This window comes from Trachemys scripta, chromosome 11 (assembly GCF_013100865.1).
Source record: "Trachemys scripta elegans isolate TJP31775 chromosome 11, CAS_Tse_1.0, whole genome shotgun sequence".
NCBI classification, from domain to species: Eukaryota; Metazoa; Chordata; order Testudines; family Emydidae; genus Trachemys; species Trachemys scripta.
In genome coordinates this window covers 38,262,731-38,288,180 of record NC_048308.1, presented here as the reverse complement: position 1 = coordinate 38,288,180, position 25,450 = coordinate 38,262,731, and the positions used below count along the sequence as shown (strand labels likewise).

Sequence of the window (25,450 nt, the reverse complement as noted above, 5' to 3'; positions counted from 1 at the left end):
TTCCATTCTTGATAATTTTTCCACTATTCCTCCCTGATAGACAAGTAGTGAGCAGTGGAAAATAAATGAGGCGGGGAAGAGGTAAAGACAGATAGCCCTGATTGAAGCCTTTGAAATATCTACTTAAGGACTGTTGACTGAAACACCCTCATGTGGATGCTTGAAGATCCATTTTGTAACATTTAGTGAATGTGATTTGAAAATCAGGTTGTTGCTTACCATATCATATCCACTGAAGCCAATACTTTTTTTTGCAAGAGGTTTTCATTAACCTTGTGATATGGGCCCTGATCCTCTCAGGAAATGGGGTAGACACATATTTCAGCAATATAATATATCCTCTTGCTTACAGGAGTTTTTAATGACTGCTTTCCTTCATGCTTTGAGTAGTATTAAATGAATAGGGACATAGTTTCTTATATTCATTGCTTAGAGAGAGAGCGAGATTCATCCAGCTTGTACCATGCTTTTTTTCTGTTGGGCTGTATTAGAACAAAATGAAAGCAGTACAGTGTCTTGGGAAGTACGGAGTGGAGTGTTCATTTTGAAGTTTAACCAGAAGCTGTTCTAAGAGCTACTTTGCCTCATGAAAATATGGTACAGTTCTTCCACAGCGAATGCAGCGGTTTCAGAAATCCACCCAGCGGATGTAGTTGCCAATAAGAAATGCATTTAATTGTTAAAATAAATGGATCCAATACATTGAGAGGTTCAAAGGAAGTAAACATAAGGGTTTACAATACTATAGGGAGATCCCAAGTGGAAAAATGGGCTGATGCAGAGGTTTTGTCAATTGAACTGCTCTTAAATTTGATAACATGGGGGATAGTAAGCCAAAGAAAAGTGGTAGTCTGAGTTGAAGACCCTTCCTAGGGTGAAAAGCTGGATCCTACTGAGTTGTACATTAGGACTGTGCATAGACCATCCTGAAGAAACTGTAAAATTGCTGGAATTTTCAGCTTCTTGGAATCAATATTTCTGTCTTTGTTCCAGTTTAAAAAATGGAATTCTGGTTCAGTTCCTTGCACTCCATATTCTTTATGAAAATATGCTTATGATATGAATATGATATAACTGAGATCTACTTTATGCTAGATGGGTCTTGTATCATTGGAAAGGCGATGATTTACTGAATCATAGAACTGGAAGGAACCTTGAGAGGTCATCTAGTCCAGTCACTTGCACTCAAGGCAGGACTAAGTATTATCTAGACCATCCCTGAAAGGTGTTTGTCCAACCTGCTCTTAAAAATCCCCAATGATGGAGATTCCACCACCTCCCTAGGCAATTTATTCCAGTGCTTAACCACTCTGAGGAGTTAGGAAGTTTTTCCTAACATCCAACCTAAACCGCCCTTACTACAATTTAAGCCCATTGCTTCTTGTCCTGTCCTCAGAGGTTAAGAACAATTTTTCTCCCTCCTCCTTGTAACAGCCTTTTATGTACTTGAAAACTGTTATCACGTCCCCTCTGTCTTCTCTTCTCCAAACTAAACAAACCCAGTTTTTCAATCTTCCCTCGTAGGTCATGTTTTCTAGACCTTTCATCATTTTTGTTGTTCTTCTCTGGACTTTCCGCAGTTTGTCCACATCTTTTTTGAAATGTGGCTCCCAGAACTGGACATAATACTCAGTTGAGGCCTAATCAGAGTGGAGTAGAGTGGAAGAATTACTTCTTGTATCTTGCTTAGAGTACTCCTACTAATACATCCCAGAATGATGTTTGCGCCTTTTTGGGGGGGGGGGGGGGGTGCAACAGTGTTACACTGTTGACTCATATTTAGCTTGTGATCCACTATGACCCCCCAGATCCCTTTCTGCAGTACTCCTTCCTAGGCAGTCATTTCCCATTTTGTATGTGTGCAAATGATTGTTCCTTCCTAAGTGGAGTACTTTGCATTTGTCCTTATTGAATTTCCCCAGTTTGTCCAGATCATTTTGAATTTTAATCCTATCTTTCAAAGCACTTGCAAGTCCTCCCGGCTTGGTATTATCGGTAAACTAAAGCACGTGAACAGTGAAGTAGCAAATTTTGCAGGTGATACAGTTACTTAGGTTAGTCAAGACAAGAGGAAGACTGAGGAATTTCAGAGGACTGACAATGCTATCTGAATGGAGAGCATGATGGCAAATAAAATTAACTATTGACAAATGTAAGGTAATTGGAAAGAATAATTACAACTATTCATACTCAGTGGGTTCTAAATTTAACTCTAACCACTTAAGAGAAATACCTGTGTGTCATTTTGGACATCCAGCCCAATGACAATCTCTACTCAATGCACAGTGATCAAAAAAGCTAACAAAATTTTAGGATACTTGAAGAATTGAGTAGACTTATAATGGCATTTAATATTTTCAGTATAAGTCAGTTGTGAAGTCTCACTGGAATTCTGTGTTTAGTTCTGCTCATTCCATATCAGAAAAGATATATTGCAGAAATAAAAGGGGCTCAGAGAAAGGTGACAAATGATTACAGGCATGGAAAAACTTCCATATGGGGAGACACTGGGGCTCTTTATTTTAGAGAAGACCAAAATAAGAGAGAACATGATAGAACTTTGCAAAACCATTAATAGTATAGGGAAAATAAATAGAGCACTCCTATGCACCTATTACAAGATACAAGAACAAAGGGTCAGTCAATGAAACTGAAAGGCAGAAAATTTGAAATTGATAAAAGAAAATACCTTTTTAAAAATCCATAATGAACCTGTGGAACTTATTGCTATAAGATGTCACTGAGGTGAGGAGTTTAGGGGATTAAAAAAAAAATCAAATGCTTATTTGAGAAACGGGAATATCCACAGTTTCATTAGCTAGGCTTTAAACATTTTTTAGAGGGAGTGTAAATCCTCATAGTTCAAGGCATAAGCCAACAACTGATAGGATTTTATGACAAAACTTCCCATATGAGCTACAACTATGGTTGTAGTTGTCTGCACCTTCTCCTTTAGCCTCTTGTACTAGCTACTGTCATAGGCAGGGTACTGGACTGAATGAACCACTGATATGTTTTAGTGTGGCAGTTCCAATGTACTAGTTAGTTAAATCAATGGCAGAACAACTTTTCAGGCTCTGACTTAGAGGGTTACCCTTATTAAACCTAAATATTTCATACATTTACAAAAAAAAAAAAGGCTTAAAGTTAAGTGAATTTCCTTACAAACTTTAAATCAGTCCACTCTGAGTCGCTGATTTTAATCATTTACATCACCAATCAGGAAACCTCGATTTAAACCATTGATTTTAATCATGATTTGAATTTATAGTTTTTAGCTATTTTCCTAAAGAAAGGTTGAGTGTCATTGGATGGTAATCATTAAAACATGTTGATTTCAGTGGATTAAATACGGTCTTTATACTACATTTGGTGCTTCTTTTTGCTAAGCAGGAGGACGCACTATATATGCATTTATTTAAGCAATTATATAGTTACATTTACATTTATTCAGACTCATAAATTTTATATTAAAATATAAAATTAAATTTTATGCTAGAAAATGGTGACAGCATTTCTTAATTACTAAATTAATTTTTTTACTTGTGATTTGTGTCAAGTTCTGCTTAGGTGAAAATTCAATTAAAAATGAACAAGAACAAAATTTTTTATTAAATAAAATGCTTTCAGTGTCCTGGGAAGCAAAAGAGAAAAGTTTTTATCAAAACATCTTTTGCATTTAAAAACTGATCAAACACAGGAATTATTATCTGTATTTAGTGAATTGAGCTGATTATTTCTGGTCACTGGGTCCTTCAAGATTTTAGAACTAGTCGGTCTCCTCTTCACATCTAGTTTTTATGAACTAGTCATTGAACTGAGTTAGTTGAGTAAACTAACATGAAGAAAATACTCTGTGCATCTGCAAAAGAGACTACTGCTATCAAAAGCTGGTTTAGCACTTCAGCAAACTCTGGTTCCAGATACTTAGCCAGTGACTTCTATCATTTTAGTGGTTTGACTTTCATTAACATTTGGCAGCAAATATGTACTACTCTATTATTTTTGTATTTAATTTAAATTATTTTAATAGAGTATCAATTTCAAATTTAAAATGTTTAGTTTAAAAAAGTAAATCTTTATTTAATTTTTTAAAAATCTATTTTTTAAATTATTAATGATTTTTTATCTATTCTAACATAAAAGCAATAGTATCTTAAATTTAGACAACATTGACCCAACAAAATACCCATCTCCTTGCCATTAGTTCACCAATGACATTGAATCACACCCCCATACCAATTATTTTGCTAGTGTGCTCACTTTCAACTAAAATATTTTCCAAACGGCTTTATTATATTATTTGCTGCTTTTAATACCTAGTACAGCTTATTTTCTCTCTGTGTGTATTAGCTTAGGTGTGTGACAGATAATGTGAATTGGGAACTTGTATTTTGGCCATTCTGAAGCCATTTTCTCTTTGTACCCCCTTTTAAAGTAAGACTTGAGCAAAACAAATTTAAGATGACGGAGTTTATCATTTGGAGGAGCTAAAATATGCTACTTCCCCAAAACAACGTTACTGACAAATGGCAGTATAGCAGAACCAGAATTAAAGGAAAACAGAAGGAAAATCTCTTGTCAGTATATCTATATGCTAATTAGTAAAATTAGGGCATAAAATATCTCCTTTCTTTATGGCTAACCTAAAGGGTTAATATTTACCCAACAATTTGGGTGCTTACAGACTTGTGTAGTTTTGATAATCAGAAAGACCTGATTGAAAACATCTAAGGAAAGGACACAGATGAGTATAGCTTGAGAAAATGGAATACAGACTGAAGGAATGGTGAGGCAACCTTAACTTTAGATTTTCCTGGACTCTGTGGGTATAAAACTTAAGTTTCCATTAACAGTTTTTTTGAGAGAATACATAACAAAATGTAATTTTTTTAAGCCATTCTTGTATCAAAACAAGGTGGCAGGAATTTAAGGATTTTACATCAAGTAAAATTATTGTACAAGATGCAATTGCTTTTTTTTTTTTAAATGGGAAGTTGAAAGATCTATGCACTTCATGCAGTTAACACTAGTTTTCCACTCCTGTAGCTGTACAGTGGATGTGAATTAATTACTGTGAACTTATGCTTTGAATTTCTTTTTAAATTTTGTTGTTGTTGGGAACGGCATGCATCTTAACGAATACACTCAAAGCTTACAGATAGCTTTAGTAAGTTTACAGAATATTTATTTTTCTTTTTTCACATAGATGACAAGAGAAATGAAGACAAGACAGGAGAAACAAATGATGTTGCGTCATCAGGAAAGGCCAAAAGGAGATTTCCAGATTTTGGGTAAGAGACTTATGAGTTGGTGGAGGCTTTAAATATTACTTATGCTAAGTTACCATCTTCTTTAAATAGAAAATATTGTGAAACATACTTTTCCTGTGCATTTGTGATACTCTTTCTCCCACTCCTCCCCTGTCCCCAAGGTCCGATATCTAGATTCCTAAATTCCTTTAGCTAACAGTCTACTACGAGGTCCTGTAATTAGAATGAGCACACTTTAAATTCTTTAATGAGGATCCATTGGAGAGCAAGTCTAGTGCCAGCAGCTGCGGTAATTCCAGCTCCAATAGCATATATTAATACCCACTTGGTCCTTGTCCACTTTCACTCTCGTGCTTGGCATGGTAGAATTACCAAAACAAAATGTGTAAACACATACATAGTTTGTGGGACAGTGTACTTATAATATAATTGTGTTATGTGTATTATGGAGGTGCCAGTTGCAGCTCCATAATACATACACACAAAATTATATGTTTTGCACTTAAAACAGACACTTTTTCTCCTGAATGATCTTAGTATCTCAATAATGCATCCTCTTCAAATGTTTGAAATATTTTTTTAGAATTAGTGATCACTTTTTGCCACTAATCTTCGTAAGTTAAAGTTCCTCCTTTAAGCAGAGGCTGGAGAGTGGTTTGTCAGAGAATTCCTCAAAGAATTGCCTTCTTTCAAAACAGCCACCATCTTATTGTGTGCAGTAGTGTTGTAGCAGTATAACTGAAGAAGAGCTTGAAAGCTTGTCTCTTTCACAACAGAAGTTGGTCCATTAAAAGATTTTACCTCACTCACCTTGTCTCTCTAATTTTATTATGATTATTATTAATGGAACTGAAGCCATGAACTGCCCTTAGCAAATATGGCCATTGTCTCCATTTACTTTATTACCCCCAGGATATGAGGTTAGCAAATGTTTTTAAAAAAAATAAATTTAATCTAAAATTAGACTAAACACTAAAATGCCTTAACCATAAGATTGTTGCATTGCAACACTACAGGGCAGAGTTATGCTTACTTGGGTGCTTTAATTGTTTGTTTTCATATCTTACCATGTTCAGAATGTAACCTTTTTGCTGGAGCCAGGAGCCCAGTATTTTCTGTTTCTCTGCTTGGTTCTACCTGTTTTGCAGGTGCCTATTTTGCCCTACCTTTCCTCACATGGATGGGATTGGATTATAATGCATGCTCACTACACTGTTCCACAGAGGCAGGCAGCAGGGTATCAGGGAGTCAAATCTGCAGTCCAGTTTAAGGCTGGGAAGAGAGGGTCAGGGGAGAATCAAAAGTATAGATTAAGATGTTGGCTTGCTGGGAGGATGGTGCAACAGCTGAGATTTGGGGAGATGGGGAGAACAGCTGACAAAGCCAGCTATATAAGCTTCCCCCTTTCCATGGTACTTTGGAGGGCAACGCAGCCAAGCCACCTATCCAGCATAGCAGGAACCTGAGGATGGAGTCAGACTGACTGGAGAGCATAGCAAAAGAAAACCCCCTACCCCTGTCCTTTAAAATGCCACTTGATGTGAAATTTGTTTCAAGTTTGGGTCATTAAATATATGGACATAGAGTAAGGCCTTGTCTACACTACGAGAGTAGTTCGATTTTACTTAAATCGAATATTTGGAATCGATATTGCAAAGTCGAACGTGTGTGTCCACACTAAGGACAGTAATTCGACTTTGTGAGTCCACACTAACGGGGAAAGCGTCGACATTGGAAGCGGTGCACTGAGGGCAGCTATCCCACAGTTCCCGGAGTCCCCGCCGCCCATTGGAATTCTGGGTGGAGCCGCAAATGCCTTCTGGGTAAAAAAAAAAGGGGCCAGGGTGCTTTTGGGTAACTGTCGTCATCCGTCCATCACTCCCGCCCTCCCTCCCTCCCTGAAAGCGCCGGCGGGAAATCATTTCGCGCACTTTTCAAGTCATTGACAGCGCGGACGCCACAGCACTGTGAGCATGGAGCCCACTGCAACCATCGCTGCAGTTGTGGCCGCTCTCAACGCCTCGCAGCTTATCATACAGGTTGCCCTGAGGCAGATGCAGAAAAGTCAGGCGAGGAGGCTACGTCAACGCGGTGATGGCCTGAAGTCTGAGAGTAGCACAGACCTCTCAGAAAGCAGGGGACCCAGCGCCGAGGACATCACGGTGGCAATGGGTCATGTTGATGCTGTGAAACGGCGATTCTGGGCACGGGAAACAAGCACTGAGTGGTGGGACCGCATAGTGCTGCAGGTCTGGGATGAATCACAGTGGCTGCGAAACTTCCGCATGCGGAAGGGAACTTTCCTTGAACTTTGTGAGTTGCTGTCCCCTGCCCTGAAGCGCAATGACACCCGGATGCGACCAGCCCTGACTGTCCAGAAGCGAGTGGCCATAGCCCTCTGGAAGCTTGCAACGCCTGACAGCTACCGGTCAGTCGCGAGCCAGTTTGGGGTGGGCAAATCTACCGTGGGGGTTGTTGTGATGCAAGTAGCCAAGGCAATCGTTGATGTACTGCTGCCAAAGGTAGTGACCCTGGGAAACTTGGAGGCGATCATAGATGGCTTCGCAGCGATGGGATTCCCAAACTGCGGTGGGGCCATAGATGGAACTCACATCCCTATCCTGGCACCGGACCACCAGGCCAGCCAGTACATTAACAGAAAGGGCTACTTTTCCATGGTGCTGCAAGCACTGGTGGACCACAGGGGACGTTTTACCAACATCAATGTCGGATGGCCGGGCAAGGTTCATGACGCTCGTGTTTTCAGGAACTCTGGTCTGTTTAGACGGCTGCAGCAAGGTATTTACTTCCCGGACCACAAAATAACTGTTGGGGATGTGGAGATGCCTATAGTCATCCTCGGGGACCCAGCCTACCCGCTAATGCCCTGGCTCATGAAGCCCTATACAGGTGCCCTGGACACTGAAAAAGAACTCTTCAACTACCGGCTGAGCAAGTGCAGAATGGTGGTGGAGTGTGCTTTTGGACGTCTCAAGGGGAGATGGAGAAGCTTGCTGACTCGCTGTGATCTCAGCGAAACCAATATCCCCATTGTTATAGCAGCTTGCTGTGTGCTCCACAATCTCTGTGAGAGCAAGGGGGAGACCTTTATGGCGGGGTGGGAGGTTGAGGAAATTAGCCTGGCTGCTGATTACTCACAGCCAGACAGCCGGGCGATTAGAAGAGACCAGCGGGAAGCGCTGTGCATCCGGGAGGCTTTGAAAGCAAAGTTCCTGAGTGAGCAGGGTAACTTGTGACTTTCTAATTTTGTGTACAGAGAAGCCTTCACCCCACTTCCAACACACGTTTCAAAATAAAAATAGTTCTACTTTGTTAAAGCACACCGTTTTCTTTAATACTGTTTTCGCGGGAATTTTTTAAAACTGGGACGCAGACTGTGGTGCGGAGCGGGTGTAGTGTAGTCGCGCGAATGCAGCTTCTAAACTCAAGGACTGACAGGCTCCGCTGCGGTGGGATGGTTCTTTCAACGGAGCCTGTCACCCCTCCTGATACGGACTGTGTGTATGGGGGGTCTATGTGAGTTTGTGGCAGGGGTGGGACGGTTACAGATCCCCTGCTGTGTGGCTCTGTGATCCTGCCTAAGGACCGCCGCTTAAGATCTCTAACTGCCCTCCCCTGACACAAAGTCACAGAGCAACCCACCCCCCACCACATAACATGAAAAGAACCTCCCAGACTAACCAGGGTAAGTAGTCACTGCATCACTGCACTATGTATGTGCCCTGCTGCTGTGCCTGCCCCCTACTATGTACCCTGCCAAAGGTGACTGTCCTGTCCAATTACCAACCCCCTTTCCCCCCCCTCCTCCAAAAGAACATGATGGAAACAGTAGTTAACAGAAACATATTTTTTATTATCAACTACACATGGGACTGGGAAGTGAAACTTGGACGGGGGCTTGTGTCAGGCGGGAAGGAAAGAACTTGTCAAACTTTGGGGAATGAGAGCCTTCTGCTGCTCGAGCTCTCTGCAGGGGTGGAGTGAGAGTTAGCAGGGACTCTGCCGCCTCTCCTTCTGTGCACTTTGGGTGAAGGGAGTATGGGACTTGGTGGCGGGGGAGGGCGGTTAGAGATGGACTGCAGCGGGGCTCTGTCCTCCTGCCTCCGTTCCTGCAGAACATCCACAAGGCGCCGGAGCGTGTCCGTTTGCTCCCTCAGTAGTCCAAGCAGGGTTTGAGTCGCCTGCTGGTCTTCCTGACGCCACCTCTCCTCCCGATCCATGTTGGCTTGGTGCATTTGGGACAAGTTCTCCCGCCACTGGGTCTGCTGTGCTGCCTGGGCTCGGGAGCAGGCTATAAGCTCTGAGAACATGTCCTCCCGTGTCCTCTTCTTCTTATGCCTAATCCTCCCTAGCCTCTGGGAGTGTGATGACAGGCTAGGTTGTGAGACAGTCGCAGATGGGGCTGTGGGAATGGGAAAAGGGAGTGAATTCCTCAGAAAGATAAATGTAGTTGTGAACAAAGAACATAGTCTTTCTCTGTGAACAGGACCATGCACAGCACCTATCACATGCGCACTCAGCACAAGGTCGAATTCTCGGCCTTCGCATTCAGTGTCTGGGGTTTTGCAGAGCACTTTTGAGAACCCTGTCAGGACAACGGAATTGCTCTTGCACGCAGACATGGTAAGCCGTAGATTCGTGGCAGCTTAAAACTTTAATATTAGCAATGGCCTCATTTCACATTGAAATCAATGTCGGTCCCTGCTGCCAGCAATCCGGCAAGCAGGAAGTCTGCTCCTGTCCCACACCCTCGCGGCTGTCCCCGGGAACGATCCCTTTCGGCTGACCCTCTCCCGCCTCCACCGCGTGGCTGCAAACCAGCGGTTACAGTTCTGTAAAGGAACGGTAAAGCAGTCCCAACACTAACATTCCCCTACCTCATTCAAAGCAGGTCATCATGAGCGACATCACCCTCATGAGGATCTCTGAGAGCGACAGACAGAGAATGCTCCGGGAAAGCCTTCAAAGACCAGGGCCGTATGCCGCCATGCTGTGCCAAGCAATGATTCCAGAGTACTTGCTAGTCTCGTGGCGCGGCAACGTGTCCTACTACGGAGGACCCAATAAGGCCGCTCTCCCCAAGAACCTAATGCAGCGGATTTCAAATTACCTGCAGGAGAGCTTCCTTGAGATGTCCCAGGAGGATTTCTGCTCCATCCCCGGACATATAGACCGCATCTTACTGTAGCTGCAGTAGCAGGGACTAAACAGTAGAGCGGCTTGGGCAGGACAATCATGCAAAACCGGACATTGCTAGATTTTTTTGAAATAGTTGCACTGCCCATGACTGAACCGTTAAGTTAATCAAACTAATCATGAGAAACCCATTTTTTACATTGTTAATAATCATGTTCTGTTACAAATAAATGTTTAGATGTTTACAACACTTACTGGATGATCCTTCACCAGATTCTGTGTCCGGGGTAACGGCTGGGGAGGGTTGGTAGGGGATCTCTGTAAGGGTGATGAAGAGATCCTGGCTGTCGGGGAAATCAGCGTTGTGAGCGCTGTCGACTGCCTCGTCCTCCTCATCTCCTTCCTCATCTTCCCCGTCCGCTAACATGTCCGAGGATCCGGCCGTGGACACTATCCCATCCTCAGAGTCCACAGTCAGTGGTGGGGTAGTGGTGGCGGCCGCACCTAGGATGGAATGCAGTGCCTCGTAGAAACGGGATGTCTGGGGATGGGATCCGGAGCGTCCGTTTGCCTCTTTGGTCTTCTGGTAGCCTTGCCTCAGCTCCTTGATTTTCACGCGGCACTGCGTTACATCCCGGCTGTATCCTCTCTCTGCCATGTCTTTAGAGATCTTCTCATAGATCTTTGCATTCCGTCTTTTGGATCGCAGCTCGGAAAGCACGGACTCATCGCCCCACACAGCGATGAGATCCAAGACTTCCCGATCAGTCCATGCTGGGGCCCTCTTTCTATTCTGAGATTGCACTGCCATCAGTGCTGGAGAGCTCTGCATCGTTGCCAGTGCTGCTGAGCTCGCCACGATGTCCAGACAGGAAATGAGATTCAAACTGGCCAGACAGGAAAAGGAATTCAAATTCAAATTTTCCCGGGGCTTTTCCTGTGTGGCAGTTCAGAACATCCGAGCTCTTACTGCTGTCCAGAGCGTCAACAGAGTGGTGCACTGTGGGATAGCTCCTGGAGCTATTAGCGTCGATTTCCATCCACACCTAGCCTAATTCGACATGGCCATGTCGAATTTAGCGCTACTCCCCTCGTCGGGGAGGAGTACAGAAGTCGAATTAAAGAGACCTCTATGTCGAACTAAATACCTTCGCGGTGTGGACGGGTGCAGGGTTAATTCGATGTAACGGCGCTAACTTCGACATAAACGCCTAGTGTAGACCAGGCCTAAATGTTGCTGTGGAACGTAGGGGTTGCTCACATGGAATTTGGTACCATTGTGAAATGAGTACACAGGCCCTGAGTCCAACATTTTTTTTTTCCCTTTAACTGGTTTTCTCTCTGTTGACCTCCTCTATCTCCCAATGGTAAACGTATCAGTACTGGTGTTTTTATCCATTATATAGTAAACTGCTTGGGGTGGGGACCTTGTATCTATTTCTTTAGCATATACACTCTATAGGAGTGTAATTATTAAATTAAATCTTTTCCTTCCTTCTTGCGTGTCTTCGCCTGTACGTAGTAATGCACCTTAAATCACATGAAAGATTTTCTGCAAAATTGGGCTCCACTGTGTGTAGTATTTTTTAAATTACGTTTATGAATGTGTTATGAATTAAATTTGTATTAATACCTAACAAATATTTAACTCCTTTTGATATAAAGCATTAAATTGTAGTAATTGTATTTAAAAAAATGGTTGTTTTTGTTTTTTTTTCCAGAGGTTTACGGAAATCTGGTGGTAAAGGCAAGAAACAAGAGAAGGAAAATCCAAGGAGCTCTCTGGATAGCCGGTATTTTTATAAATATATATTGCATTCTTAAAATTAATTAACTACCATTACTGTTATTCTTAAGGCTCAAGTACATGTTAGTATAAAAGCAATTAAATATCGCATAAATCAGTACATTGATGGGAAGATGGGATTCTATGCTTATGAAATAAGGAAAATAGTTTTACATGTTAGTTACTCATATTATGAAACAAATTCTATTCAGCTTGCAAGCAAAAATTATATTGTAATATAGCAAGAAAAGCCACTTCGGGAGTAATTCTCAGTAGTCCCAGGATACTGGTTTGAAAGTGTTAAGCCATCTTGAATGTTTTTAAAGCTGTTAAATAACTCTCAGCAATTATTTTTATATTAACCTTCTAAGATACATACATTTTGATTAATATGCCATTTAGACAATTATTAAAGACATACAGCAGGTTATTGCAAGACAATTATCATTCCATTTATTTATTTCAGAGGCTCCCGAGAGTTATTGGAAGACTCTGGCAACAATCAATCTGCATCAGATTCAGACTCTCCTGTTCCTACTTGCATACCTTTCTCTTGGTTTGGGGACAGTCACAAAGAGCCTCAGGTTTCCAGTAGCAGCCTAACCTTTTCTCAGAGTGGACAGGCCACTGTATTCGAACAGGGTCAAGAGAAAAACAGAAGCAAGGTAAACGTACACAAATAAGCTATATTTTGAACATTTGGGTTTGATATGGTTTTACTCATTCAGGGTCCAAGTTCTAAGTATTTAGGATCTTGAAAACTAATACTTAGAGTAAGTGTTTTCAGATAGTAAGAGAAATGATTACAAGATTCTGTAAGTAATTGAGAGCCAACATTTGAGTTTGTATAAAATAAGCATGTGGTGAGAATTATCTTCCAAATTCTAAACACCTTACTTTATATTTTGCCAAGGAATTCAATAGGTCCTGCTCAGGAACAATGTATTTTGTTTTGTGTTCCTTCAGCTGGTTATGCACAAGTTAACAGTTCCTTAAACTGTGCATATTTTTGATGGTCACCTAATTTTATGCAGAAGAAAAGGAAGGAAAATAAAATGGTGCCTGTTGACTTCAGCATTCATAAAGGGCTGGGGTGGCAGAGCAGAGGAAACAATATATGCCAGAAGAAAAAATAAAATAAATTTTACTTACTTTCAAGTACAGAAAGTAAAACTTGAAAATGGGTAAACTTTTTTCAAGTGCTTATTTTGAAAATGGGAGCTAAGCTCCTAAGTCACTTAGGTGCTTTTGAAAAATTCACCCAGTGTCTGTTAAATAGCTTGAACTGGGGTTCTCAATTTGGGGTCGCAAACAGGTGTAGGGAATTGTGACCACCTTGCCCTTCCCACATTGCTAAATTGGGGAGGGGGGGAGGGGAAATGCTGTCTTAAATCATTGACAGTGCTATTTTGAAAGTTTCTACTGAGTAATTCTACTAATGATTTGAGTTTAAAAAAAAAAAAAAGCTTTTCGTACATTCTGTAAAAAATGACACTACATAATTAAAATTACTACTATCAAGTTTCCGTCTTGACAGTCTGAACTATTTGGGTAAGGGTATTGTTAGGCTTAGGGGAAGCAGAGGTCCTGGGAAGAAGTAACTGAAATTTACTAAAAATTCTGATAATGTTCCCATTAAATACTTTTCATTTGGCTATATTTAAAGTCTAAAGTGAATGTAATTTCCATAAAACACTGGTTGTTGTTTAAACACATTTAAAAATAGATACACAAATAATACTAATCACTAAATTCCATTTTTAATTTACCTGTTTATCTGTTATCTTTATTCCTGTGTTCCCTTTGGATTTTTTCTTGTCTGAGAATATAAACTACTAAAATATTAAACTTCCACAAAATTCAGTTTTAATTCCTACAAATGATTTTTTTTTTGTCTTCAGTCCTCTACAGTGGGCTTTCACATTTTCCTTTTTACCACTTAATCTAGGGCATATGGAACATATAGAATAGAGTTTTTCTATACTATAGTATAGGGAAGCCACTGATAAATGTGTGGAGTTTGCTGATAACATAGTGCTGGCTCTCCTTGTCTAGTTGCTAATTACATGAAAATATAATTAAAATATGTTAAAAACTGGTCTGATGTTTTTCATGTAAGGAATTGCAGTAGTTGTCACAGGACTCAGTTAACGCGTCTGCATACTTATAAGTGGGAGGGGAAGTGGTCTGTGAGTTTATAAGTAGGATGGAAAGTATTCTATTGAAAGATCTCTCTCTCTCTCTCTCTCTCGTGTAAACATCTGGTCCTTACCATGAAAAGTTTGAGAATCTCTAAAGTGGAACATGTTGGCCTTTTAGTTTAAAGAATGTTGTGCAGTTTTGGTTTTTTTTTTTGGTTTTTTTTTTTTTTGGTTTGTGGAACTTGTGTATCTTTGTTCTTCTCCAACCATCTATTGTAGCTGTGTAGTAGGAGCCATAATATCTCCCTTCCTCCCCTGCCCCCAGGGATGCTCCTCCAAAGGGCTTTGGGGTCACCAGGCCCTCTGTTAGAGTGAGTGTATGTATCCTGGTGAATATTAGGTTATTCTTAATGTATCACTTATGAGGGATTTACAATTGATATCTCTTTATGATATTGCAAGAAATGATAGAATTTGCCTAAAGTGTTTGGGTACCAGCAGTTCAGCATTTCATGAACCATTTGAGCCATGATAAACCTGAGGTTCTCTCTATGTAACCCTTCCCCCTGGAGGAATAGTTTTATTGATAGGTGGCAGAAAGCCCAGTGCTGTGATGTGCCAGCACATGCCCCACTTAAAGCATGCTCAGGTAGAGGATGCTGAGCCTGTTCTCCCCTGTATTGACTTCAGTTTCTGTGTGTCTTGGGATATCTTCTCTCTCTCCCTCCAAACCTCCAACTGATTCATCCCGTTCATTGTCACCTTCAACATTCCAATAGATTGTGTCCCACCGCCAAGTGATTCCACTTCCCATTCCCTTCTCTCAGACCTCAGTCTTGATGGTTGCTCTTGGCTCTTTTCTTGGCTTAAGAGACAGTTTTTTCTGCCTGGAGGGCACAGCAGTCTTTAGCTAGTCATTAGGCTATGCTGTAGAGGCCCCTAGTGGTGGAAATGGACACCGATTCTTTAACTGTTACCTGTGTACTGACTGGCCCTAAATCCACACTCAGTGGGATACCAAATATTGTAACCGTCCCACCAAGATCAGCTTTGTGGTCTCTTCTTCTGGCTTAGTGGAACTACTGACACAGGCAGTTAGTAATCAAATTGTATTAACTGAATTACAAATAGTAAGGTTTTGGACAAATAAACCTAATTTTAGAAGAAAATGAAATTAAGATAGAGATGTAGCTGAGTTGTGTACCCAGTAATGCACACTGTCATTTAAATAACACAAAAAATGGACAAATTTCCTATTACAGCTTTCCCAGGGGAATAATATTGTTGAAGTTGAGGTTGGTTGTGTAATATTTATTACTTATTGGTGGTAATTTTAAGCCATTGTGGAGAATATTTTACAGCCATTGTGAAAATATACTGTTTAAAAGAAATAGTGGAATTTAGAAACTCTGAAAGTATGGTAAGAACTATTTCTGATTATTCTCTTGTGTGAGAATTTGTAAATGTAGCGTTTAATCTTTTGATAGTGTATATAACTACTCTAGCGTTAGGATTTTATTTCACTAATGTACAGAATTACAATTTACCGTGTAATAGCAATTTTTCTAAATTGAAGAGATGTTAATGTTTGTGAAGGGTGATCACTTTGGAGACTTAAGTATTGTATTCTCAGGCATAGCAAGGGCATCAGTAGTACAAACTTTCCTACACTGTCCTGCCAACATGCTTCAACTGTCTGTTCAGTAGTTTGCCCTTTGAGATTGACAAGTTACTCTGTGTTGTTCTTCCTAATACTACTTTACTTACAGTCCTTTCCTGTGGTAGAGCCCAGGGTGTGTATCTACCATTCACATAGGTCATTTTTTTTAGATAATAATAAACTTCTATAATGTTTGCTGTAACTTAGATATTTTTGCACTGCCTCCTAAGCTTCTAGCCAGGCACAAAAAAATTCCACACATTACCAAACAATACTGTATTGCTATGAAAAACATTGTAGTGTCATATATTTATAATCATCTTACTAAATTCCTTAATCTTTATGGAACAAAGGTGAAATGAGATCATTTACACCACTCCAGAGTTCTTGCAGAATTTTTTTTTTCCCCTGAGCACTTATGCAGGAAGGATAGCTCTCCTAGTGAGGTGTAAACTTTTGGTGACATTCATTGTTTACTTAGAATTTTCCTCCTCTTTCCTGTGAACAGATTGATAGTCATGTTAAGCATTTGCAGGCAGTCATAGAATATCAGGGTTGGAAGGGACCTCAGGAGGTCCTCTAGTCCAACCCCCTGCTCAAAGCAGGACCAATCCCCAACTAAATCATCCCAGCCAGGGCTTTGTCAAGCCTGACCTTAAAAACCTCTAAGGAAGGCGATTCCACCACCTCCCCAGGTAACCCATTCCAGTGCTTCACCACCCTTCTAGTGAAAATTTTTTCCTAATATCCAACCTAAACCTCCCCCACTGCAACTTGAGACCATTACTCCTTGTTCTGTCATCTGCCACCCCTGAGAACAGTCTAGATCCATCCTCTTTGGAACCCCCTTTTCAGGTAATTGAAAGCAGCTATCAAATCCCCCCTCATTCTTCTCTTCTGCAGACTAAACAATCCCAGTTCCCTCAGCCTCTCCTCCATAAGTCATGTGCTCCAGCCCCTAATCATTTTTGTTGCCCTCCGCTGGACTCTTTCCAGTTTTTCCACATCCTTCTTGTAGTGTGGAGGCCAAAACTGGACACAGTACTCCATGTGGGGAAATAGAACAGGGGGGGGTCTACTTTTTGATAGCCAGAGCTGTGAATCTGAAGGCCCCGAAATAAACCCTCTAACAGAAATCTGTTTTATGCTGACTGCCCTTACACAGAGAGGTACAGGCCTAAGCCTGAGCAAGGCTGAACAACACAGTTCTCTGCCAAACTCGGTCAAGGGTAATGGTCAGAGTGGGGGCGGGGGAGAAGAAAAACACAGAATGATGCTAAAGGTTACAACAGAAACTGTGATGAGGCCTCACCAGTGTCGAATAGAGGGGAATGATCACATCCCTTGATCTGCTGGCAATGCCCCTACTTATACAGCCCAAAATGCCGTTAGCCTTCTTGGCAACAAGGGCACACTGTCGACTCTCATCCAGCTTCTCGTCACTGTAACCTCTAGGTCCTTTTCTGCAGAATTGCTGCCTAAATATATACAATAATATACTATGGAGACCATTGCTGCCCTCCATACGCGCACACATCTCCAGTGGACTAGCAGGTATGTATTTGGGAGCAAAATTTAGTCCTGCATGTGCAACTCTTATTTTGCTTTTATAATCAAAAGCACTTTTAAAGTTTAAGACTAACTTCATTTGATCACATGCTTCAGTGAATTCTATTTCAGCAAGATAAAAATAAAAGATTGTGATTAGGGGCTTAGAACCTGTTCTTTTAGGATCTTATTTGTTTGGAATGCTGAGTTTATCCTATGGCTTACTCTGAAAAGTTTGTCAGCGACAATATCTGTGTTTTTTTTTTGTGAGGCTTTAGTTTTATCTTAACTTTACAGCTAAGGTGACTGAGTCAAAATAAGAGGTCAGGTGACTTGTCCAAGGTGTCAGTTAGTGGCTGCAGCTAAATTTGAACCCAAAATGCTTAGGTTCTCAGCTCCTTGCCAAGACCTATTGGTGAAAATGCTTTCCTGACTAAGCACATACTAAATGTAGTAACTGATTTAAGTAGATTAAAAGTTTAACAGTATGAAGATTAAACATTTGCTAACTATAAAAAATGATGCTTTACATTAGTTGTTTTTAACCTGAAATTTACTTGAGTAACAATGTATAGTCAGAAATATTGAATAATAGTATAGTAGGTGTAGTCACTTATGGCAAGTACTTAAGAATATGTTCGCCAAAATTTACTATTTGGGAGATAATTAGAAAAATGTATTAACTTATATGTAGATTATCCAATGGCGTTGCTGCTGTAAATGTTACCACATTAAGACAGACAAAGCATTTGTTGTGAAGATTCCTGAAAAATTATTTAATTTACATTCTAAAATGTTGTGATCAGTTCAGCTCAGTACAAAAATAGGGCTCCTACTACGTATAGCCATCTTGACTGAAACTGGTTATAAATAGAAGACTTGACACATCTTTTCTTAAAAAAATACCAGAACAGTGCAGCTATATCTCCTCTTAAATTCCTCCTGCTGATATTATACAATTATGTAGTACTTTGTATTCCAATATACTTTACAGACCTAACTATGCATTGATCACTTTATCTACTACAGAAATGCAGCCACCTCCAAGATGAAATGAGGATACTGTTTAAGTGCATAGCATTACCACACAACAGTTTAAGACAAGATTAAAACTTCAGGGGGAATTTAAGTATAATTACAAGAGTAGAAATTTCCCCAAGGCACGGGGCTACTGTTGTGGTAGGGAAATCTTTATGATCATAAGTGGTCAGGATTTTAGTTTTGTGTCATTCAAAAGACAGTACATTGTGTCCCATAATACTATGCTGTATCTTTAGTTTCATACAAATTCAGAGGGAATAATTCCACCAGCTGAATTTCTAACCACTTCCTGCATGACCTGGATGTACCTTTTGAAATATTCTTTCCAAGTACTGACCTTGTTCAGTTCTACTTAACTTTAACATGACTGACTTGCTGCATAAAGTGGCATTACTGCTATAATAGTTGTTAATTTGGGAGTTCAGCAAAAACAAGTTAAGACTCCTGATGAAGTGAACATATTTCATACATGGTAGATCTAAAATGTATAGATAACTCACGTTTAATTTCTTTTTACAACGTATCAAGGGTACTAGAATGTCTCCTTGTGATCTACTATTCCAAGGGTTCAGTTAATAAAACATTATTTTCACTTGTTTGCAGAGTAGAATTGTCATAGATGATTCATACCATAGCAGGCCAAGTTGTGATCTGTCAGGGTTAGTGACCGAACCAAATCTGTCAGGGCGTTCACACACTTTAACCTTCTCTTCAAATGAGGTGAGTTTCAAAGTGTGTATATGTCTTGTTGATGTTACCATTCGTACTACGGACTGTCTATTAATATAATAGGCTTTGTTTTGTATGAAACTAGATAGTTATCACAGTATCTTAGTATTTTTTTTATCATCTTTAATACTGAAATAGTTACTTAACTAAGGACTCAGATTGTAAGGAGGCATTTTAGCCTTTGCGTCACAATTTATAGTCAAGTATAGCTTTAATTGGTAGTCATGCTGTACAATAAATTACAATTATGAATTTCAAAGCTATGTAACCCCAAAAATTTGAGTGGGTGAATGAAATTTGCAGGATTTTTCAACGTGCCTCAAATCAGTGCACATCTTTTCATGTATAAGATAACAAACTATTTAGATATATTTAATCTATACAAAGCATTTAATCTATTTAAAAGTCAGAGTTCTTTTTCTGGCAAAACTCTCACCTTCTTTGCTTCAGCTGAAATCTTAGACTTAATCTAGTCTTTTATACATTTTAAAAAGTATATCTGTTTAAAGGGATTAGTCATTGTTTTATAGAACAAACAGTAAAGGAACGGAAGCAATTGCAAAAACTATACTTCAATAATCTTTCAGATGAAAGTTCTAGTGCCTGCAAGCCAGCTAAACTGATAGTGATAATGTTTGAAGAAAATTTTTAACAGCAGGTCATAAATGATCTGATGCTCTTAGATAATTAATTTAAACCAAATTTTGGTAAAGTGCATAAAATATATTCTGGTATTTATTATCTGAAAAGATAGACTTTTATGCATGATGCTACAAGTTTGTGTCCATTAGCACAAAAATTACATGGTGTCTAAAAAATATATCTTAATTGGTCACAAGTTTCAGGACTGGAATAATTTCTGATGGCTTTTTTTTTATGGGGAATAGTCCTATTTCTAATCAAAATCCAAGGGTATCTTAGTACATACCACTGGAAAGGACTGTGCTCTTTTGAGGTTAGTGGATGGAATTCATGCTGCTAAAAATGTCAAGTAAAGATTTTAAACAAATCTGCATTACTAAGCCCAATATTTTCTTGAGTATTTGATCATTAAGTTTCAAATGCAGTTTTTAGCCAATTCTCAGTTTTAGACTTCCAGCAATAGTTGTCTGTATGCAGACATAGTATTTATAAAATTGCAACTAAGCCTAGATTGTACTAGTAAATGTAACTCTTTCATGGTACCAGTATTGTTACTTGTTCGTTTGATATTTGTATGAGCTTTGTATGTCAACAAGTGAAAGTTATCTTTAAACACCAGTTTTTTTAGCAATTATCTTAAATATCCTTGTCCTATCCCAAGAAAATTTGTATTTGGAAATACTGAGCTTGCTGCATTTTTGTGCATGAAGCAGTTTTTTCAATGAGAGAGGTATTTTACCTGTACTTGCAGCTCTCCAACTTCAGAAAAATTGGTAGTCAGTGAGAGGCTGTTAAACTGGTACCTGTCATAAACTATGCTATGACTTGTACAATAATTGTGTTTAAAAAAACGTTGCTCAACAACTGTATATGCATGGTAGAAAGATTAAAATTGTTCCTGAATTATGAATTTACATGGTAAAAAGTAAGCAGTATTTGTTTCCACTGATTATTATTAGTTCTGGTATAAGTGAGGGTCAGGTTAAGTAAATGGCCAATTTTGGTTATTCTTAAAGATTAATTTTGGACATTTAGGGCTTCGGACTTAGCACCTCCTTCACAGGTAGAAGTTCCACCTTGCTCAGGTAGTTTCATATATCATCACCAGAGGTGAACTAGCCACAGTAGCATCCCCTGCCTTCAGAGGAACAAACTTCTACTTCAAAAAGCTGCTGCAAAAGAGGGAAAAGGGGGAAGCACCAGTACACACCTCTTCCATGCCCTTTAAAAGTCTAGAATGGGCTGGGGATGAAATACCTCCTAAAGGTGTATGATTTGGCTGGAGAAAGGAGTTGACCCTATGACTCCTCCCTCTATTGCAGTGGAGGGTAGGTAGAACACAAGAATATTCTCAAAAATATAGAGAACTGACTGAAGAGGAGTGCTTCTGGGGAGTTCTGCAGGCTAGTTGCAGAGAAGCCAGTCCTGCATATTGAGCTTCCCAAGTGTCTTGCTAGTGAACTGGATACCACCCAGCATGTAGATGCTCCCCTCTTCCCCTCTTGGGAACCTTTTGATCTGTTGCTGATGTCTCACCATCCCCTTACAGTCTTTGGGCACTGTGGGGTCTTATCCTCAGTCACTCCCAAGATTGCCCAGATACTTTGGGGTGAGGAAAGTTGATCTCCCTTGTCTCCACTCTCCACAACTCTCTTGGATCCTGTTCTTTGAATTGGCAGTCATCTTTTTCTGCAAGCAGGAGCTGCTTTTTCTGCAACAGCTCCTGTGACTGGCTTCACTCCTGTTGATATACAAACAGTCAGGGACAGCACTTCTTCTGCCTATGAAACGGAGAGGATCAGTTAGGGATCCTTAAATGTTAAAAATTAACATACCTGTAGCTGGTGGTGGGTTTTGTTTGTTTGTTTGTTTTTTAAGGGCATATGCTCACCCTGACTCTCTTTTTGCTGCTTTTCAGTTTTCATAAAAAGAGAAGTCCATCCACGCTTTAAGCCATTTTCCTCAGTGAAGATAGAGGAAAACTGGGCTAGCATTTAGTGACTGGTTGGGGAGCAATCAGCTGAGGCACTTGTATGTTGTTTGTGGGCCCAGTTTTAAAAAAAAAAAAAATTCTTGTGATGCAGCACATGCAAGGGAAAAAAATATTTACTTGAAGCTATGTTTTAAAATGCTTTAACTGAGCAGAATCTAAGGCAGTACACTGTATGCTGAGGTCAGAATTTGTCATAGTAACAGTATGTCAAATTGGGGAGAGTATTGGTATTTGTGTATTATCTTATACACTCCTACCCCGATATAATGTGGTTGTTGGGAGCCAAAAATCCCTACCGCATTATAGGTGAAACGCCATTATATCGGGGTACCCGTGGCAGGACTCCAGCAGTGATTTAAAGAGCCTGGGGCTCTGGCTGTGGGGAGCCCCAGGCCCTTTAAATCACCGGCTGAGCCCCGCTGCTGCGGCCCTGGGGTAGCAGCAGCAAGGCTCCAGTGGTGATTTAAAGAGCTCCAGGCTCCGGCCGCTGTGGGGAGCCCGGGCCCTTTAAATCGCTGGCCAAGCCCCGCTGCTACCGCGCTATATGTGAACCCATGTTATATCAGGTCGTGTTATAGCGGGGTAGAGGTGTACTAATTTAGATTCTTCTTTGGTCAGTGACCAGGTATGCATGTGCCCCATGAGTCTTTGTTTGGAGATTTTCATTAGCAGTGTTCATTCAACCTGTTCGTGCACTGTTGAGATCCTCATGCCCCATACCAAGGCTATATCAGGCTTGCAGGCGAATTGCCTTCAATTCCTGCTCAGCTGCCTCGGCCTGAGACAGAACTTACTGTATCCACTTTGGTCATGTCTCACTTACTTGCTTACTTTGGTATAGCTTAATTTATTTTACTTTTAGTTAGTGAGTGTGTTAGTTTGTAGTTAGTTCAACTGGTTATTTAAAAGATTTGTTTTATTTCCTCCAGGGAGCTCGTCCCTGCAAGGGTTATGCCCAGTTCACCAGATTTTAAATGCTGCCTTGTGTAGAGGTCATTTTGGTCAACAACAGACACTCTTAAGTGCATTTGCTGCCTAGAGAAGTTGCACATTGCGCAGAAGGGTAACTTCTGTTTCGCCCTCAAATCCAGGCCTCTAAAAGACCAGAAAATCAAGCTATGGCTGTTGATGGTAGAGCAGTCATTTTTCCCCACTTCAGAGCCAGGTCAGAACAACAGCCTCCCTTCCCCTCAGTATATCAATCCCTGGGGAGTATCTTGCACCCTTCGAGCTTGGTGCAGTACTCCCCCAGAAAAGGGAAAGCCTCAGAGACCTTCTCTAAAGGTCCCCGAAAGAGGATCTCTAACTCTCCTATTAAGGAGTGTACCTCAGAATGACCTCATTCTCTGAGCAGGTGAACAGCTTCTTCAGCCTTGAGAGTCATTACTATAGAGTCTTCTCCGATAAAGGCAAGGGGGGAAATCACATATCTTTAAGGGTAAGCATGTCTCTCTGAGAAGAACCCACTACCGCTTAGCAGAAATGGCCAGAACAAATACCTAAGTCCAGTGGTACTGGTCTTAACCCCTCTTCCAGTACCCCTGTTGGGTTCTTCAGTACCATGTATGACTAAGTCTCCATCTATGTCAGTGCCTTCTGTAAAGCATTTGAAATTCTCAGTACCATTCTGCAGGGATGAGCATACCACGCCTTTGGTACCACAATGGTTACCACAATTCTGCTCAGTACTGCAAGACTTTAAGTACCCGAAGGACTTATGGAACTGGAGTCTCCATCAGTACCGAGAATCACTGTCATAGACCCATATACCTCTCTGATTCACCTTCCTTTTCAGTTGGAGTTCCCCAATTAGAGGAGGAAGAGTGATGGAGACCTCCCTTCAGTATCACTAATATCTGTCCAAGGTTCTCCTGTGTACCCACACAGGAACCTCTTTCTCAAAGAGACAGAGGATTTCTAGGGAGCTCATCATTCTTGGTGGAAACAAACCTGGATGCCTGCCCCCGGATATGGTGCTCAATAACCATATGGGACTCCTGGATAGCTTATTGTCAACAGTTCTCCAAGGCCTCAACTCACTCCCATTGAGATGATGGCGGAGACTCAAGCGTCTCGTCTCCCATCACACCACTCGAGGAAAGGTTTGAGAATCAGGAGGCAAGGGCAGATGAAGAAACCACCCCTCAGACTACCATCTCATCCTCATCACCCAAAGAGTTGGTAATGACGCTTCCTCCTATGGCCAATGATTGTCAGCGATTTCAAGACCTCATTAAACACATGGAAGACTCCCTACAGATACCTCTCAAGGAGATCAAAGAATCACGACAGAAGCTGTTGGATATTGTTCACTCTGCAACACCATCCAGGGTTGCCCTTCCTATCAATGAGGCTCTGCTGGAACCTGCAAAAACTATTTATTTGGCAAACTCTGGCCACAGTAACACCTGTGTTTTGGGAGAGCCGATAAAGTATTATGTTCCCACCAAGGACTCTGAGTTTCTATTTTCCCACCCTCCACCCAACTCTCTGGTAGTTGACACCAGTGAACAAATGGTATAAGTGCCCCACCCCCACCGTATGACAGACCAGAAGTGCCTGGACCTTTTAGGAAGGAAATCTTATTCATCTACAACCATAAAATTCCACATTATGAATTACAGGAAATGGTCAAATATAACTTCAAAAATTATGCAAAATTCATTTTTCATTCAACACTTTCCTCCAGACCAAAGGGAATAATGTCAGGCTACCATTGCTGAGGGACAGGTACTGGCGAGGACATCTTTTCAGGCAGCTCTGGATGATGCAGACACTGTAGGCTGCTCCATTTCCACGGCAGTGGTAATGCACAGGGCATCTTGGCTATAGTTGTCTGGTTTCCCCAGAGAAGTCCTGAATATGGTAAAGGATTTCCTGTTTGATGGACTGAAGTTGTTCATGGAGGATACTGACAAGCTGTTGCAGATTCCAGGGTCTCATTATGTTCATTGGGCATCTACGCTCTGTGATGGGGCAAGACCAGATGGCTATAGGAAAGTAGTGTAGAACAGTATGTTAGTATGAAAGTAGTAAGAAAGTATGTTAACCCCAGGCTAAACAAATCCCCGTTATCATGATAACCAAATGGCAGTTGCTCCAGGTTAGACATTTGGGGCTAATTAAGATCCTTCTAAAAAGCAGGGGAGACAACTAGGTTGATTGGGACACCTGAAGCCAATCAAGGGCTGGCTGGAAGTAGTTAAAAGCCTTCTAGTTAGTCAGTTGGGCATGCGTGTCAGGAGCTGTAGGAGGAAGCTATGCTGCTGGAGAAACTAAGCAGTACAAACCCTATCAGGCACAAGGAAGGAGGCCCTGAGGTAAGGGTGAAATAGATGTTGAGGAAGTGGGGGGCTGCTGTGGAGAAGTGGCTCAGGGAATTGTACTAGTCCTGTTTCAAAAAGTCAGCTACCACTAGTTGCTATTATTAGGGTCCCTGAGCTGGAGCCTGGAGTAGAGGATGGGCCTGAGCTCCCCCCT

General features: G+C 40.9%; 1 protein-coding gene and 1 long non-coding RNA gene across 9 annotated transcripts in view; one reads left to right on the top strand and one right to left on the bottom strand.

Annotated features, from left to right (window-relative positions):
- The window catches only part of LOC117884722 (neurabin-1-like), a 75,165-nt gene that overhangs the window by 37,230 nt on the left and 12,485 nt on the right, over positions 1 to 25,450 (top strand). For 6 of the 8 annotated variants that reach the window (XM_034785389.1, XM_034785386.1, XM_034785388.1 and 3 more), the window contains 4 exons: positions 5,210 to 5,294; positions 12,152 to 12,223; positions 12,683 to 12,881; positions 19,210 to 19,326. In XM_034785389.1, the coding sequence (XP_034641280.1) occupies positions 5,210 to 5,294; positions 12,152 to 12,223; positions 12,683 to 12,881; positions 19,210 to 19,326 (473 nt within the window). The remainder of the gene's footprint in view (positions 1 to 5,209; positions 5,295 to 12,151; positions 12,224 to 12,682; positions 12,882 to 19,209; positions 19,327 to 25,450) is intronic. The other 2 variants (XR_004647647.1, XM_034785391.1) reach the window with 2 other exon arrangements.
- Positions 24,473 to 25,450, bottom strand: part of LOC117884724 — a 7,367-nt gene continuing 6,389 nt past the window's right edge. The window contains exon 3 of the long non-coding RNA XR_004647648.1: positions 24,473 to 24,960. This is a non-coding gene — a long non-coding RNA (uncharacterized LOC117884724). The remainder of the gene's footprint in view (positions 24,961 to 25,450) is intronic.